At 46.8% G+C, this 14618-nt stretch overlaps 1 protein-coding gene across 3 annotated transcripts in view; it reads left to right on the top strand.

Moving 5' to 3' along the window:
• The window catches only part of ST3GAL1 (ST3 beta-galactoside alpha-2,3-sialyltransferase 1), a 75793-nt gene that overhangs the window by 40629 nt on the left and 20546 nt on the right, over positions 1-14618 (top strand). Inside the window, exons 1-2 of one of the 3 annotated variants that reach the window (XM_066990762.1) lie at positions 3498-3630; positions 9403-10187. The exons of 1 other annotated variant lie outside the window; for it this stretch is intronic. In XM_066990762.1, coding sequence (XP_066846863.1) covers positions 9876-10187 — 312 coding nt within the window. In that variant the 5' untranslated portion in view covers positions 3498-3630; positions 9403-9875. Of the gene's footprint in view, positions 1-3497; positions 3631-9402; positions 10188-14618 lie in introns of those variants that run through there. One more of the 3 variants, XM_048049937.2, reaches the window with a different exon arrangement.

Here is a 14618-nt window from a genome sequence, read left to right as displayed (position 1 = left end):
AAGAAAGAAAGAAAGAAGGAAAGGAAGGAAGGAAGGAAAGGAAGGGAGGGAGGGCGGGAGGGACGGAGGGAAAGAGAAAGAAAGAAGGAAAGAAGAAAAGAAGGAAAGTAAAGAAAGAAGGAAGAAAGGAAGAAAAAGAGAAAGGAAAAGGGAAAGAAAAAGAGAAAGAGAAAGAAAAAGAGAAAGAAATTTCCCCCAAATTGTTCTTGAAAACTCCTTACCAGATGCAGCTCTAGGATTGTCCTATCATGATCTATTAAAGAGTTATGCTCAGTAGAAACATATGTGGATGCCCTGGAAATCCCTTTGATAGTTCATGTTTTCCCAAGCAAAAGCTAGCAGAGCTTGATCCCAGACTAAATACCACCTAATGGCATGGGAAGGGTTTGAACATAGAGGTACTCTGTCACCACGGACTCTTTGCCATCAAAGGATGTCAAAGGAATCAAACATCAATTTTTAATGTACCCAGTCTTCTGTTCAGATGTTTTCAAGGACTGTTGGAAGTAGAGCAATTCACAGAGACAGATACCATGTATGACTTTTAGTTTAGGATTTTCACAGGGGATTTATTGTATTTGTTGCCCCAGCTTTGGGCTGTTGATGTGCCAGCTTGTATAAAGACAACACAAAAGTCCCAGCCCAGCCCATCGGTGGGTATTGGCCCACCACAGCATAGCTCTCACAGTCCAGAAGGTTCATCCTATGAGTCTGTCCAGCATTGCCAACTGCAGGATGAGGAAGGAGAAGGATATTTTAAAGTTTGTAGTGATATATTTACCTTTGAGAACATGAAATGTGCCTGTGGGGAAGGGGATTTGGAAAATATGTAAGAAAATGAGGTACTACAAGGGAAGCAGAGTTGTTGTTTTTTTGAGTGTGTGTGAAAAGGAAGGTTCCTCATCAAAAATCACTTTCTAGCAAGGCAGAGGGGCTGCGAAGGATGTTGCTACCTGCAGCATGTTTTTCCACTGCTGGTTTCCAGCACAGCCCTGGTGAGACCTGGCAGCCTCCAGCCTCTCTCTTGGCCTTAATCTCTGCTCTTCATAGCTTGGGTGGGTGGTTCTTGCTCTGCTGCTCCTAGTTTCAAATGCTTGAACCTAGGGCTGAGCCAAGGCAATGGACCATGAACAGATGAGCAGTGGAGCTGCCCATAAGCTAGAGTTAATCGCCCGTCTCACTGGCCTCTCCCAGTTTATCCCATGATGAAGACACCCAGGGGCTGGTTTGTGAGGGGGGGCTGGTTCACGGGTTGCAGGCATGGCTAAGCGCTCCCCTGGCACCGTCACTGCCTGGAAAAGTTAAGAAGAGGCTTATGTGGGTGAGTTTTGGTACATTATCAGTGGGATGTTTTACTGAGCCTGGCATGATATCAAGCCCGGCACTAGTAACAAAAGGCCATTATACAAACAGCAATTTGCTCACACTATAGCTCCCTCCAGAAATAAATTGATCACGGGTTTGTCTCCACAGTTGCAATCACCTCTGTGTTTCCCAACGATAACTGGGACCCAGGTGAATGTCAGCCTTACACAACTGGTGCCACCAGGGGAAAACCAGGCTCCACGCAGCCTTGCCCTTCACCCCAGACCACATCTCACTCCTCTCCCAAGGCTGAAGGTCAGATGCTCTGAGGAGGTGGCAGTAGGGCACGTGGTGTTTATCAGAAAGGTGACAGGTTGACAGGATCCTGGAATGAATTTGCAGCATCAGCAGCTTTTGACTGGGATCAGCCAGGAGAGCAAACACTTAAACCCAGAGAGTTACTTTTTCCTGAGCCAATTTTCGTGTAAAGTCTAATGCAAGCTCCATTGATCAGAGCAAACTTTGCTTCACACCCAATTCTGGCTGCACCAGCTCCTCAGGAGCTGTCCTGTAGCCCAGCTCCTGAGATGACCTCTGCCACGGACATGGTAGATAGGTGAGGTCGGAGATTTTGTGCAGAGCAGAACATCTTTCATGGCATTTCTAGTCCCATTCAAAGCAAAAATTCCTGCTTGATTGAAGAGATGAGTAGGAATTGTAGCCCATGGAGGACAGCACAATAATCCTGCATATTAACACCATGTTTTTTTTTTCTAAAGAAAACACCCCTTGCAGGAAATAACACTTGGTGTGGGAGGGAGGGGGAAGCTCTCACTGCTGCAAATGCTCCCACAACAGCGGAGGACAAAACCACTTAATTCACAGAGGGAGGAGGCAGGGCTGGCAGCTCTCAGCACCCAAGGGTGCTGGCAGCCTCGTGACCCTTCCCAGGCCAGAGCCTCGAGCCCTTTCCTCAAGCATCACGGTAGAGATTCCACTTCCAGATGGCTCAGCAATGCGCCTGATAAGGGCTGCCAAGATAAAGATTTATTTTGAGGTAGCAGAATGCAACTTCCCCACCCAAGTTTTTGCTAATCCTTGACACATCTTGCACAAAAAGCTGTTTGCTTACTCTGACCGCACAGACCTGCTAGGTGTGTGGGCAGGGAAGGCTGTGTTGGAGCACCAGGGAGATCTCCTGCCTACCTGGCCAGCTCGAGCCTGCCAGCAGACCTGCTCACTGGTAAGACACGAGTCATGATATTTTTTTCAGATCTCTAGCACCTAAAATGCCATGCAGCTACGCTCTATGAACCACCTCCAGTTCTCCTCCTATTCACTGCGATGGATGAAACAACGCCCAAGAGCTGGCTCCAGATTCAAGAAACATGGAGGAGTTGCTGCCTTTGGATATGTTTAGAGCAACTTTTTCTCATGGCTTAAATGTTCCTGAACGTGTGGTTTTGTTTTGTTTTTTTGACCTTTTGTTGTTGTTGTTTGTTTTTTATTTTTATATAGGCAGTGTTGATATGATTAATTGGAGTTGCCTGAGGTGAGCATTTTACCAATCCAAGCAGTATACCAACGGGCTACTTCAGTACTGTGACCCTTTTTGACAGTTGTGGTCAAAGAGCTTTGTGCCTCGCAGTGTGGTCAGAGACGGGGCAGATTGTTTTCTCACTGATTAAAAGGCAGGTGGGAGTTGGAGCTGCTTTTCCATGTCTGTGGGCACTCAGGACAGGAGAACCTCTGTCACCCCTGTGAGGAGGTAAAGAGGGACGGGCGAGAGCTACCAGTTAGCTCAGAGGAACAAAACACATTTTGATGTTAATTAAGTTACAGATGGAAAAGAGCAAATTCAGAGACTCCTAAAATCATAGAGTGGTCTGTATTGGAAAGGACCCTTCAATATCATCTAGCCTACCCCCTGTGCCATGGGCAGGGACACCTCCCACCAGGCCGGGTTTATTCAAGCCCCATCTGACCATACTTTGAATAGCTCCAGGGATGGGGCATCCACAGCAACATTTTCCAGTGCCTCACCACCCTCATGGGTCACCTGATGATTTTCCAAAACTGCATCCTTTGGCTTTTGGTGTCCGGGAGGGATGGAGCTCACCTTCTCCTGCCAGTCCTGTGGGGCCAGCAGCATTTGTGAAGTCACACCGTGAAAAGGCTGAGTCACAAAGGCAGGGGCACACGCCGTGCTGGGGCACGTGCAGCATCCCCTTGTGTCTACAGACCTCCTCTGGACCTTGACTCCTCTTGAATCCCATCGCCTGGAGGTGGACCAGAGGTCTTGCACGGGCTCCCAGCATTGTCTGTGTAAGGGAGGCTCCTGTTTCTGCCCTGTGTTTAACTGTGAAGGGTTGCCAGGCTGTCTCGTAATTGCACAATACATCTCACGTAGCAAAAGCCGTATGCTCAAAGGTCTTTGGCAAGGTGTCAGACCAATGAAGTGTTTCTTTCTAAATGTCAGCCAGCTCCTGGCAGTGGGAGGTAGCCAGCGATGAGCCAGGGCAGGGCAGACAAGCCTGTGGTTTGGAATAAAACAGTCCCATCCATTGTTCCTTTCCAGGACTTAGCGCAGAACTGAGGCGGAAAATTGTGTGTATTTTTCCAGGGACGGGCTTTCTGCTGCCCCAAGGTGACGTCTTCCAAACTGTTCTGGGCCTCTGTGGGTGCAGCAAAGCAAGACTTAACCTTGCACCCTCGTGGTTCATCCTGGGCCAGCGCTTAGAGACCAACGGTTGCCCAAGTAGTTACTCACGGGGAGCGTGTGTGGGAATAAGTCCCAAAACAGCAGGAAGGATGCTTGAGGAAATATAGCTTGTGTTGCCAAAAGGCTTTACAACAATACAGCTGTCAGTGGCTTAGCTGGGAAACTAATTTGTGTTTGGGGTTTTTGCAGTGGGATGATGGTAGCTGTGCTTCTGAAAACGGGCATTTGCAATTCTGCTGCTGCGACCTTTCTAGCACGAACTAAAATTGCAGCCAGTCCCAACCCCTTGATGTCTACATTTTCCAACCCTACAATGCACAAAGGGCTGGACGATGGCTCCTGACGGCTAGCTGCGGCAAGTCCCCATGTCCTTCGCCAGCCTCCTGCGGGGTGACGCACACCAGGGAGGGTGGGGATGTGGTTTCTGAGTGTAAAGCCCTTCGGAACTTTGAACTATTCAAGCAGTGAGGCTGGAAATGCCTCTGCACAAGAATGTTGCTTCCTGTTGCCTTTGCGCTGGTCTCACCAACAGGCTACATCTGGAAAACGTTGGTGGCGTCAAAGTAGGGAAGTTTGTTTTACACCTGGGTATTAATGTGGGTTAGGGACCAGAAGGCTGGAGCCTGAACTGTGGGCGTCTAATCCAGGCTAGCAAAGATCTCATCAAAGTGGTGCCGGTAGAAAGGAATTCTGCTAGCAAACAGGTATCAAAAGCGGTCACATTCAACCATAGACAACTTGGGGAGATGAGAAGTACAGTGATTTTTTTCTCATTTTTGTAATGATTATTTTTGTTATGCTTTTCCATTTAAGACCCATCATTTAAAAAAAAAATCAGGAAATGAAGCATTCTGTTAATATTTAAATATTCTCTTCTGACACACTTACAAAGACATATTTCTAAAGGTTTGTTTCATTTCTGCAATAATTTCAAAATAACATTGGCAAATAACTTGCATATGTAGAAACAAATAAACGTCACCTAGAAATGATTTTATTGTAATCAACATGAAGCACGTAAGTTTGACCTCAGCAAAATAATCACTTGCGTGGCTCAGATTATTTTCTGTCATTCATTCCTGAATGATATTTTCTTCAAGATCTGTATTTCCAGTGAAATTACCTGTGGCCTGTGGCCAATGTGATTTGACACACAGTAATTCACACCGCTGCTCTCACTTGGCACCGTTGGGGGGAAATCGGACTGGATCCAGCAAATGAAGGGCGTCGAGGCTGGGGCAGCTCTGTGCCCAGGTCCTGCCAGTAGACATGCTGGGCATGTATTCCCAGATGATGCTCACAGGGCAAGCATACAAATATATGCACCACATATATACGTGCGTACATAGCCAGCCACATAAGTCATGGAAAGACACGTGATCTTGTGCCATCCCCAAATGATCTCCCCTTGCACCCCATACCGTGTCCCATGCCACCAGGCAGCAAGCCCCCAAAGATGCTCTGGCGTTGACCCGTCTGGGTGGATTTCACACCTGGGCACTGGGGCTGAGGCTCTCCTGGGTCAGCCCCGGGGCCCAGACAGGGTGTCCCCTCTTCTGAGTCCACACTTCATGTTCTCACCTGCCCTTGTGACCCTCTCCTCCTCTGGGCTTAAGGAAATGGAGCTCTGATGGGCTGATGGCTCCTGGGATAGGCCCGGGAGCAGCAGGGCAGGGTATTTATTGTTGGGGCAACCCCACTTGCCATTGTCTCTTTGTGCTCCCCTTTGGGTGCACAGACAAGCTTTTTCGCGTAATCTAACAAGTACAGTGAGAATACGTTGAGTTTGTAGGTGGAGTTGTCAAAAAAAAATCTCCTGAAGGTGTTATGAATTTCTTTGTATTATCCCACTGAACTGATGTGGTTTTATCCTTGTCTGTTAATGCCCAGCTGGCAAGCAACCAGGGACATTCTTCAGGTTTTGAGTTTGCAATGCAAAGAAGATCTACCCTGAGAGGGGGAAAAAAAAAAGTTATTTCTGTTCCTCTCTAAAATACGAGAAAACAATGAACACAATCAATTGCAATGGATTGATCGCAGTATATTTTATTTCAGTTCATAAAGCCTAGACAAAAGACTAAGCTCTGCTCTCCTGTATGGCTCTGTAATCACACTGGCACCACTCCTGCACTTTGGTCCCACCATGGAGGAACGTGCCCTGCTGTGTTCTTGCCTGGGAAATGAAGTTTTGCATTTTGGTATTGGAAGTTTGCAGCAGAACTAAGTTATCCTGGCATGTCCAAGGGTGTTGTGCACGAGGGCAAGGGTAAATGTAGGAAGGGGGAGGAGGTGGGAAGGTAACAAGAGAAATCCAGACTGCAGATAAGACCTTAAGCACCCAGTTGCTTAAGGTAGCTTATCCTGCTGCCCACAGACAGGCCAGCCACATGCACGCTGCTGTTCAGCCCCTTTTAGCTCTCGGGAGACCGCAGCTGGACTGAGGGCTGGGCATGTAATTTAAACCTCCGCACCTTTGGTTCCCAGAAATTGTTTCTGGGTCTGCTGCCAAAACATCCTGTTTGTAGATGTGTCGATGCCAAGGTCATGGTGAGTTATGTTGATAAATACTGCGGCTGCTTGCACGCTGCTTCCTTGCAATGATTTAAATTAACTAGTGCAAATAGGATCGTGAAGCAAAACACGTTCCCAGAGGCTGAGCCTGGCAGGCACCAGCCCCGTGCGATGTCTCACGCTGGTAGCAAACATGGGGCTGCCGCTTCGGCATCGTCCTGCCCTTCGTTCTTCTAGCACAGCAGTGTGGAGCCTGCAAAACCTCTTTATTAAGGATTTATGAATACCCACGAGCAGAGGGGGCCATAGGACGGTGCTTGGTCTCAGACGCAGCAGAAGAGGGTTCAGCTCAAGGAAGGAAGAAAGAAAATCCTGATCTTGGACCTAACTCGTGTTTTAAGAAAGGAAAAAAATGGTCCTGGTCCAAGTCACAGCAAAGTCGATGAAAGCATTTTCCATTCATTTCAGCATGCCTTTTCCTCAGGCCCTAAATCATATTTATAGTCCCCAGAGTCCTTCTGCCAGGATATATTTATATATATTTTTTTTCTATTGTGAGTACCCATAGGAAACATGAGCGTTCAGGAAACCGGAAAGAGCGAGAATTAAAATAGAGTATGCAGTGTGGAAAAGGGCCATGGGAGTTCTTCTGGTTTCTCACCTTCCCCTCGTGCTATAAAAGGTGGCATGATTAGGAGTTTGGAGACACTTCAGTCCACTGTCTAAACACTGTTTTTTTTTGTTTGTTTTTTTTTTTCCCTTTTTTTTCCCCCCAAATTCTAAATATAAGTTTAACCTAAGCTCAGTTAAAAAAAAAAAAATAAAAAAATCTGTTAAAATGGGTGTTTACTTTGGAGGCTGTAAGTGTGGTCTTTTATGAACAATACCCCATTTTATAGGCTTTTCCAAGAAAGGCTGGATAATCCCCCTCTCCCCTCCACTTAAAAATAATAGAAGAACAGGAACTGTGTTTACAAACAGTGACTTGGCTCGGCAGTAACAGCAGTAGGGGGTCGCCCCGCCAGCATCACGGCTTTTGAATTATCTGGCCCATAAATGGAGAATCAATCTGCTTCTGGGACTTGGCCCAGTTCTGGGGGGTTTAGAGGCCGTGTTTTTGTTTAGACTAGCAACTACATCCATACCAGTAAAACGAACGACTTTGGGACTGCTCGCTGGCACAGAGGCCAGTTGGTGTGGACAGGGCTGTTAATCCCATTATTTACTCTCCAAGGTACGGTGGCAGCATCCCCCATGCCTTTTGGGTTGTGATTCCCAAATTGTACCCAGGGAGATCTCTGTTTACCCCAAAACTCACCACGGGTCCCTTGAAAACGTCCTTATCGGAGCCAGGCACGCAGGATTGCTCTGTGCCGCAGCGTAATTCACTGCGCGAGCAGCCTGGGTTAATAAAGCCTTTTGTTATCTGCCCTGACCCACTTGTCAGCCCTCGAGCTCCTGTAGATGCGTTCGTAAGGGGCAGGCTTCAAATAAATCCCAAGGCATTTGGCAAGCAGCGACTGACAGGACGGCACAGCCTGCCCATCACGGGCTGCATGGGGGAAACTCGGAGCAGAGGCTCGCCACCATCATCTGAGGCTCCTGCTTTCTGGTTTGGCTTCACGGGACTCAGTTAATATTTAACCACTGCCTCTAAAAAACAGCCCTGTCTATCTCCAAGCAACCATCTCCAACCCCTGGGACAAGTACCATGGCCTGGGGCAGCTCCTTGCAGCTCTCCAAGAGAAGAGGTGGCAGCAAAGCCCAGCCCAGCCCCGTGGCCACATCTCCTGGGTCTGGGTGAGCCTTGGCTCTGGGGCTAAAACAGGAGGGACCCTGCAGGGAGCAGTTTAAAATGGGAAGTTTTGACAGGTAACAGTTGCAGTTTTGCTCTATCTTTTCTGGCCAGAAGCCTGAAGCTGAGTGAGTGAGACTTCGTTTGCCAGGCTTCTGCTTTTTCACAAGCTGCACTTATTCTGACGCAGATGCTTCTCTGATGTTTTCCTCTTCATTTTTATTTTCTCATCAAAAGAATGTTATTTAAGCAATGGCACTTTGGGGGCTTTTTGCAAACATCCAAAGTTTTAAAAAAAACCACAAGACATTTTCTTCCCATGAAACAATGGCATTGTGGGAGGAAGGGATCCGGCTTTTGGCTTTTAGAGACTCGTTGCTTGTTTAAATCTCCGCTCTGGGCCCTTCCGCATCCCCCCTCTGCCTGGCTGGGATCTCAGGGGAACCTCTGAGATCAAAACCTGGCTGTACCTAACCTGCCTTGGCAGCGAGGGAAAATAGCAATAACCCATGCAAAACAAAGGCCATTTATCCTTTAACTTGTGCCGTCTGTCCCAGGACGTATGAGCTGTTCTTGCTTGGCTCTCTCCAAATCACGAGTCCAGCCCCAATCCTTTAAAAATGAAGCTGGCTGGGGGAGGAAGAGAAAGGAACCGATTCCTCTTCCTCTCAGTCCTGCTCCTCCCTCCTCTGCCCACAGTTTTTGTTCAGCTGGTTCGCCGTACAAATACTTGGCATACCTAGTGGCTATCAAGGTCAGTTTAAGGGAATAAGGTGATTCATTGCCATTCAAGCGACCGCGAGCTGTAATTCAAATAAAGCCAGAGAGCTGCGGCTAACTCGATACAAAGGGACTCAATGTCCACAGGTCGATGCTCTGCCCTTTCGGAAATTTCAGCCTGCGACTTGTCAGTATGCAAACAGGGCAGCAGAAGTCACTGCCGGCCCTGCGTCCAGGGCTCAGAAGTTTTGGGATGGGCAGCGGAAAGCACGGAAACTAGGTTGGGAGCGATGCCTTTCTGACATTTATTTTTCTGTCTTTTCACGTGTGTGTGTGTGTGTGTCTGCAGGCTGCAAACTGCTCTCTGTGGCTTAAATGGACATCAAAGCACGTCTCTCTGCTGGAACGGACGTCCCCGACTGGTCTGATCCTTGGTGAACTAACTTCAATGAAAGAGAAAAGAAGAGCTGTCCTCTGCCTTCTGTGATTTGGTTCCTTTAATTTATGGCTCGCTCCCACACACAAAAGCTAAATTTTCGTGCTGACATTGCTCCTCTCTAAATCTTCCGGAACGTGGAAGGACGAGGATCTGTCTTCGCTGAAGCCTCAGTGGGAGAGACTTGCCAGCACTGTGAAAAGGGGAAGGGAAATACCCAACTTTGCCTTTTTTCAGCCTATTTGGGGAAAACCAAGCTTCCCCCCCCATGGACGGAGGTATCGGTGGGTCCATCCTGAGCCCCAGGCGGTGACTGGCCGTGTCACCAGCGCCCCGTCCCTGTTGCCTTAGCTTCGGCCCACCTTGTGCTCCGCCAGCGCACAGGGATGGGTACCGTAAGGAAGAGGAACGTGAAGGTGTTCACGTTGGCCTTCGTGCTCATCACCGTAACGTCGTTTCTGCTGAACTACAAGCACCAGGTGACCACGAACACCTGGGATCCTAAACATATCATCACGCAGTTTTCCGAGCACGTCCGGAAACTCATCAAGTACCCCAGGAGGCCGTGCAGCTGTAACACATGCATTTCGGAGCCGGGACATTCCCTCTGGTTCGACCAGAGGTTTAATTCAACTATGCAACCTTTCCTGACCTCACAAAATGCCTTGATCCCAGAAGACAGCTACAGGTGGTGGCTGGTAAGTGGAAGGCATGTGCGCGTGTGCGGGCCGGGATGCGGCCTGGTGTCAGCACGGCAGGTACGGTGCCGGGCTTCTAGCGATGCTGAGCAGATAGCGATGATAGCATTTTCCTGCCAAAAACGTGTGCAGTCCCAGCTGACGAGGCAGGCAGAGGTGGGACAGAGTGGGTGTTCTTGCTGTTGTTTAGCTTGCAGGCACTCATCGCGCACCTTCGATAGCTCCAAGTTGGAAAAATCCCTGGTAGAGGTAGGGATCTGCACATCACGGCATTGCCTTCTCCTCCCTTTTAGAAATAGAATTCGTAACCTGGATTATTGTGCTTCAGGTGGTTAAAAAGGGCTGCCATCTGTCGAGGCAGCAAAGAAAACTTCTTGGGAAGTGTGTAATTCACCTGGGGCTCTCCCGACTGTGAGACATGTAAATAATTACCAGGATTAATCAGAAAGTGATTCATTCCTTGTGTACGAGCACGGGCTGCGCTGTGGGCAGTGACATAAAGCAGGTCTGCAAAGCACACAGGTGGCAGTGGGTCACGGGGAGGCAGCAGCACAAAAAAAGCACGAAAGGGGAGAAGGAGCATCCTGATATTTTGCCTAATTGAAGCCCCTTTTATGCTTTCTTGAAACAAGATGTTGCATTAAATGAATTTGCTGGCCCCGTCTGCCCAGCTGCTGAAGCATAGGTTCTGGCGGCAGCATCCCACTAAAATCGTGGTTTCGTTATGAGGTGCTTTCCCCCTTGTTTCACATAGTTTAAATAGCTTAAATAGTTTCACATGTCTTTCTTTGAACATGCAACTTGGGCTCCTGTGCCACAACCCTTAACATGGAGTTTGGGGACGTGGGGACACCCCTCCAGCAGGAACTCTTGCTCACACGGTGGGGGCTCAGGTCTCAGAGGAGGCATCAGGTGCTGCAGGAACAGGGCTGGATCTGATATTTATCACTTCACACTCCCTCGGCTGTTGCATTTCCTCATGAAAAAAAGATGCTAGTGAACTCCAGTGTCTAAATAAATAATATCCTAATTTTAGGACAATATCCACCTTTTTGCTATTAGCCTCACATATTCCAGCTGTTGCATCCTTTCACCTGGTTTTTGGCCATGACTGCTATTTTCAGACGCTTGTGGTTATCCTTGCTGCCCCCACATGCCCTTCCTTAGGTCCTTACATTTCTCATCTGGGCTATGCCAGAGCCATGAAGAGGGAAGGTGGCAAGCTCAAGTTCGACACTCAGATCCCAATTTGATTTTAAACAGGTTTGATGTTTGAATGCATTCGCTCTTTAAAAAAAAAAAAAGTTTTAAAAAAGGAAGAAAAATGGGACTTTCAGTACAGAAGTCTGACTCTCTGGTTCTCCTTCTTGTGGTGAAACTGAAAAAAAACCACAACCACAGATATCTAACATCAGCTCAACCTGAAACAGATTTTTGGAGAGGAGGGTTCTTTCTTTTTCAGCTAAATGAAAAGTTAGAGACCTTCAGGACAGCCAAAAGTGTTTTGTTTGTTTGTTTGTTTTTTTGTTTTCCTATATAAAGGCTGCCATTAATTTTCAGGGCTGTCTAACCCTATTTTTAGCGTTTTCATTCATTTTTTAAATTCGGGTCAAGTTCAAAGGGAATACACTACTTCAGAACAGAAAATCAAAGCAGCTTTTTCTTAGGTGGGAAAAGTAAATCTTAGAAGATTTCTACAATTCAGCCAGAACACATGGAATATTTTGGTGCCCCCCTAAAACTGCATTGCTTATGGGAAGTTAGCCACTTAATGAAAATACTTGCTCTTGTCTCGATTAGATGGTGAAAGAGCCCTGTCTCCTCTAGCAGATCATTGTGGGTAAACCAAGGCATGACATGGCCTCAGCTCCTCATTGCAACCCATCTGGGTGACCCTTTCTGAGACGGTCAGAGTCATTTGTACAGCTGGTAATTCCCAGGTACATCCCTTTTTGACATTCTTTTTTAGTCTCGTCTTCAAAGTGGTTCAGAGATTTCTGTCAGTCTTAAAACACGGCTCGTGGCCACGTTTTACTGCCGCTTGCTTTGCTAACTCAGTAATTTGTGATTTTTTTTGCTACATTTGTACTCAAAAGATGAGGCATGAGGAGATCTGAAAATGCTAATTGTTGTTTAAGCTTCATTTTGGCTTGCGGGACTGACTCCAGACAGCGTGATGGATTCGTTATGCTGTAACTGAGGTGAGGGTGACTGGGGCTATGTATTACAAGGCTGTGACGTTGGCGTCATGGCAAGACCCACGTAATATGGACCAAATACACGCAGGGCCCTTGCTGGAGAACTTGGTCTACCAAGCTCAGTCTGCTCTTCCTTCTCATTAACCCTCTTGCTGTCTTTGTGAATAGGAATTATTCAGCCAAGTGGTCTCTTAACGTCAGGATCCCTCCTCTTCTAGAAAAGCCATGGCTGATTTCAGAGCCTAATGACAGGTATTTGAGATGAAGTGACTTTGGGGACCAAAGGACCGGGTGGTTTCGCTTGCAACTCTTTGCATGCCTGCCTGGCTGATTCATGGTGCCTTTGGAGAATATATGGCCAGCTGGGTGGGATATGGCCTTTTGGGGGGAATTCTTCCTGGTGCTTCGAACGTCGAAAAAATCTATGTGGTTGTGCCTGTGTTCACAGAAACAAGGGGACTCTTGGCAGGGCTGTTACTGCTTTTTGTTTGCTTAAATCTACACAGCTGATAAACTCTACCTTGATTAATTCAGTCAGGTTACGAACAGAGGCCCAAATTCTCCTCCTAGGTACACCCCTGCAGATGCTCTGTGATTTTTGTGTCTTAAAGTGGAATTGGAAGTGATCTGCAATTAAAACGGCAGATTGTAACTGGCTTCTTAGAAATTATCTCCTTTCTTCCTTCCTTCTGTCTTTCCTTCCATCCGTCCTTCCGTCTTTCCTCTTTCTCTCCTCTCTTTCTCTCTTCCGCCTGTGTTTCTCGGGCTGTCCATCTGCCCTCACTCGTTGCGTCCCTCAGGGACTGTGAGAGTCTCAGTGTTTTGGAAGGCGGCACCTCATGTCACGTGCTGCATTTCTTTCTATTTTCTCTCCCACCTCCCTGAGCTGGCTCCCCTTCAAGTTTTCCATTGTTGTTCTATGAAACAAATGGCTGTGGACTCTTCCACTGAATTCAGTAACCTGTATATAAGGGGACAGGACAAAAATTATATGCTGTAACATGGCATAGCATTTATTTATAGTTTTCTTGTTTTATTCTGAGTGGTTTTCTGCATTGTTTTTGGTGGTCAGAAAGTACAAAAAATACAAGATGGGAACCTGCTGTTCTCAATCCCAAACAACTCTGTGGAACTTGATGGATTAAAGCTGCGGTAAATAAAATAAAATCAGGCTCAGGGTTCCCTGGCAATCTTATCTGTAGCACATTGTTCATAAACTACCACGTTACAACTATTTTTATCTTGAGTTATAATATTTGAGGGGTTTGATTTTTATTTTTATTTTTATTTTTTGAAGAAAGCTCTTGGGGACTTGTGATTAGCATATCTAAAAGAAAGTGTTAGCTTTTAGGCCTTATGGTTGTAGGAAAAAAAAAAAAACCACAACATAATATATGGTTTAAAGTTTTTCTCACCAGACAGCAAATAAAAGGGCATCCCCAACACATGCACTGGGAAAGTCGTGGAAGCTGCACTTATTTTTAAGACAGTATCGGAGCTGCTTGGCACCTGACTCGTGCATTTTGAATGCTCTTTGTAGAAAATTTCCCCAAGTACTTTGATCATAGGGAATCTTCTTTAAAACTGGGACGCTATCTGTGATACTTTAAATGCAAAACCAAGGGCTTCCTGCAGAAGGCAGTGCCAAATTCAGTCCCAGTGCCTGCTACATGCCCAGTCCCACCTGGTGTCATTCTGCTTGGCTTCAAGCGAGTGTGTTTTATTTACATAATACATGCACATTACATTCGTATTTGAAAATGCATGTTTTCTGACAGACACAAATCATTACACAAAGCCAACCCAAACACTTAAAAGCCCCTTTATTCTCCCCCTAAATGTCTTTGATGTATAGTAATTGCAGGACATTAAGTGAAACAATAATAATGTCGTATTTTCCAGACCAAGGAGATGTTTGTAAAATTGATGGTCGCCTTTTAACCTCTCCTTCGGTCTGCAAAGTGGAGATTACCTGCATTTGCCCCACCAGGATCATGCTAGGATTAATCTTTGTGCAATGTTTTATAGCTGGGAAGCGCTTCCTGAGTGTTAATGCCTCCAAACTGCTGCAGCAAGGCAATTAGTAGCTGTGCAAAAGAGGTTCTCATGGGGTTTTATTCTCTCTTTATCTTTTAAAAACAGTTAAAAAACGGAGAAGCCATGACAAAACAGTATTGCTACACCAGCTTCCCCAGGCTGCCTGGCCATGTGCTTGCAGAAGGGCAGACCCACA

Source organism: Anser cygnoides, chromosome 2, assembly GCF_040182565.1.
Source record: "Anser cygnoides isolate HZ-2024a breed goose chromosome 2, Taihu_goose_T2T_genome, whole genome shotgun sequence".
NCBI classification, from domain to species: Eukaryota; Metazoa; Chordata; class Aves; order Anseriformes; family Anatidae; genus Anser; species Anser cygnoides.
Note: the sequence above shows the minus strand (reverse complement) of the source record. Positions and strands in the feature narration are given on the sequence as shown.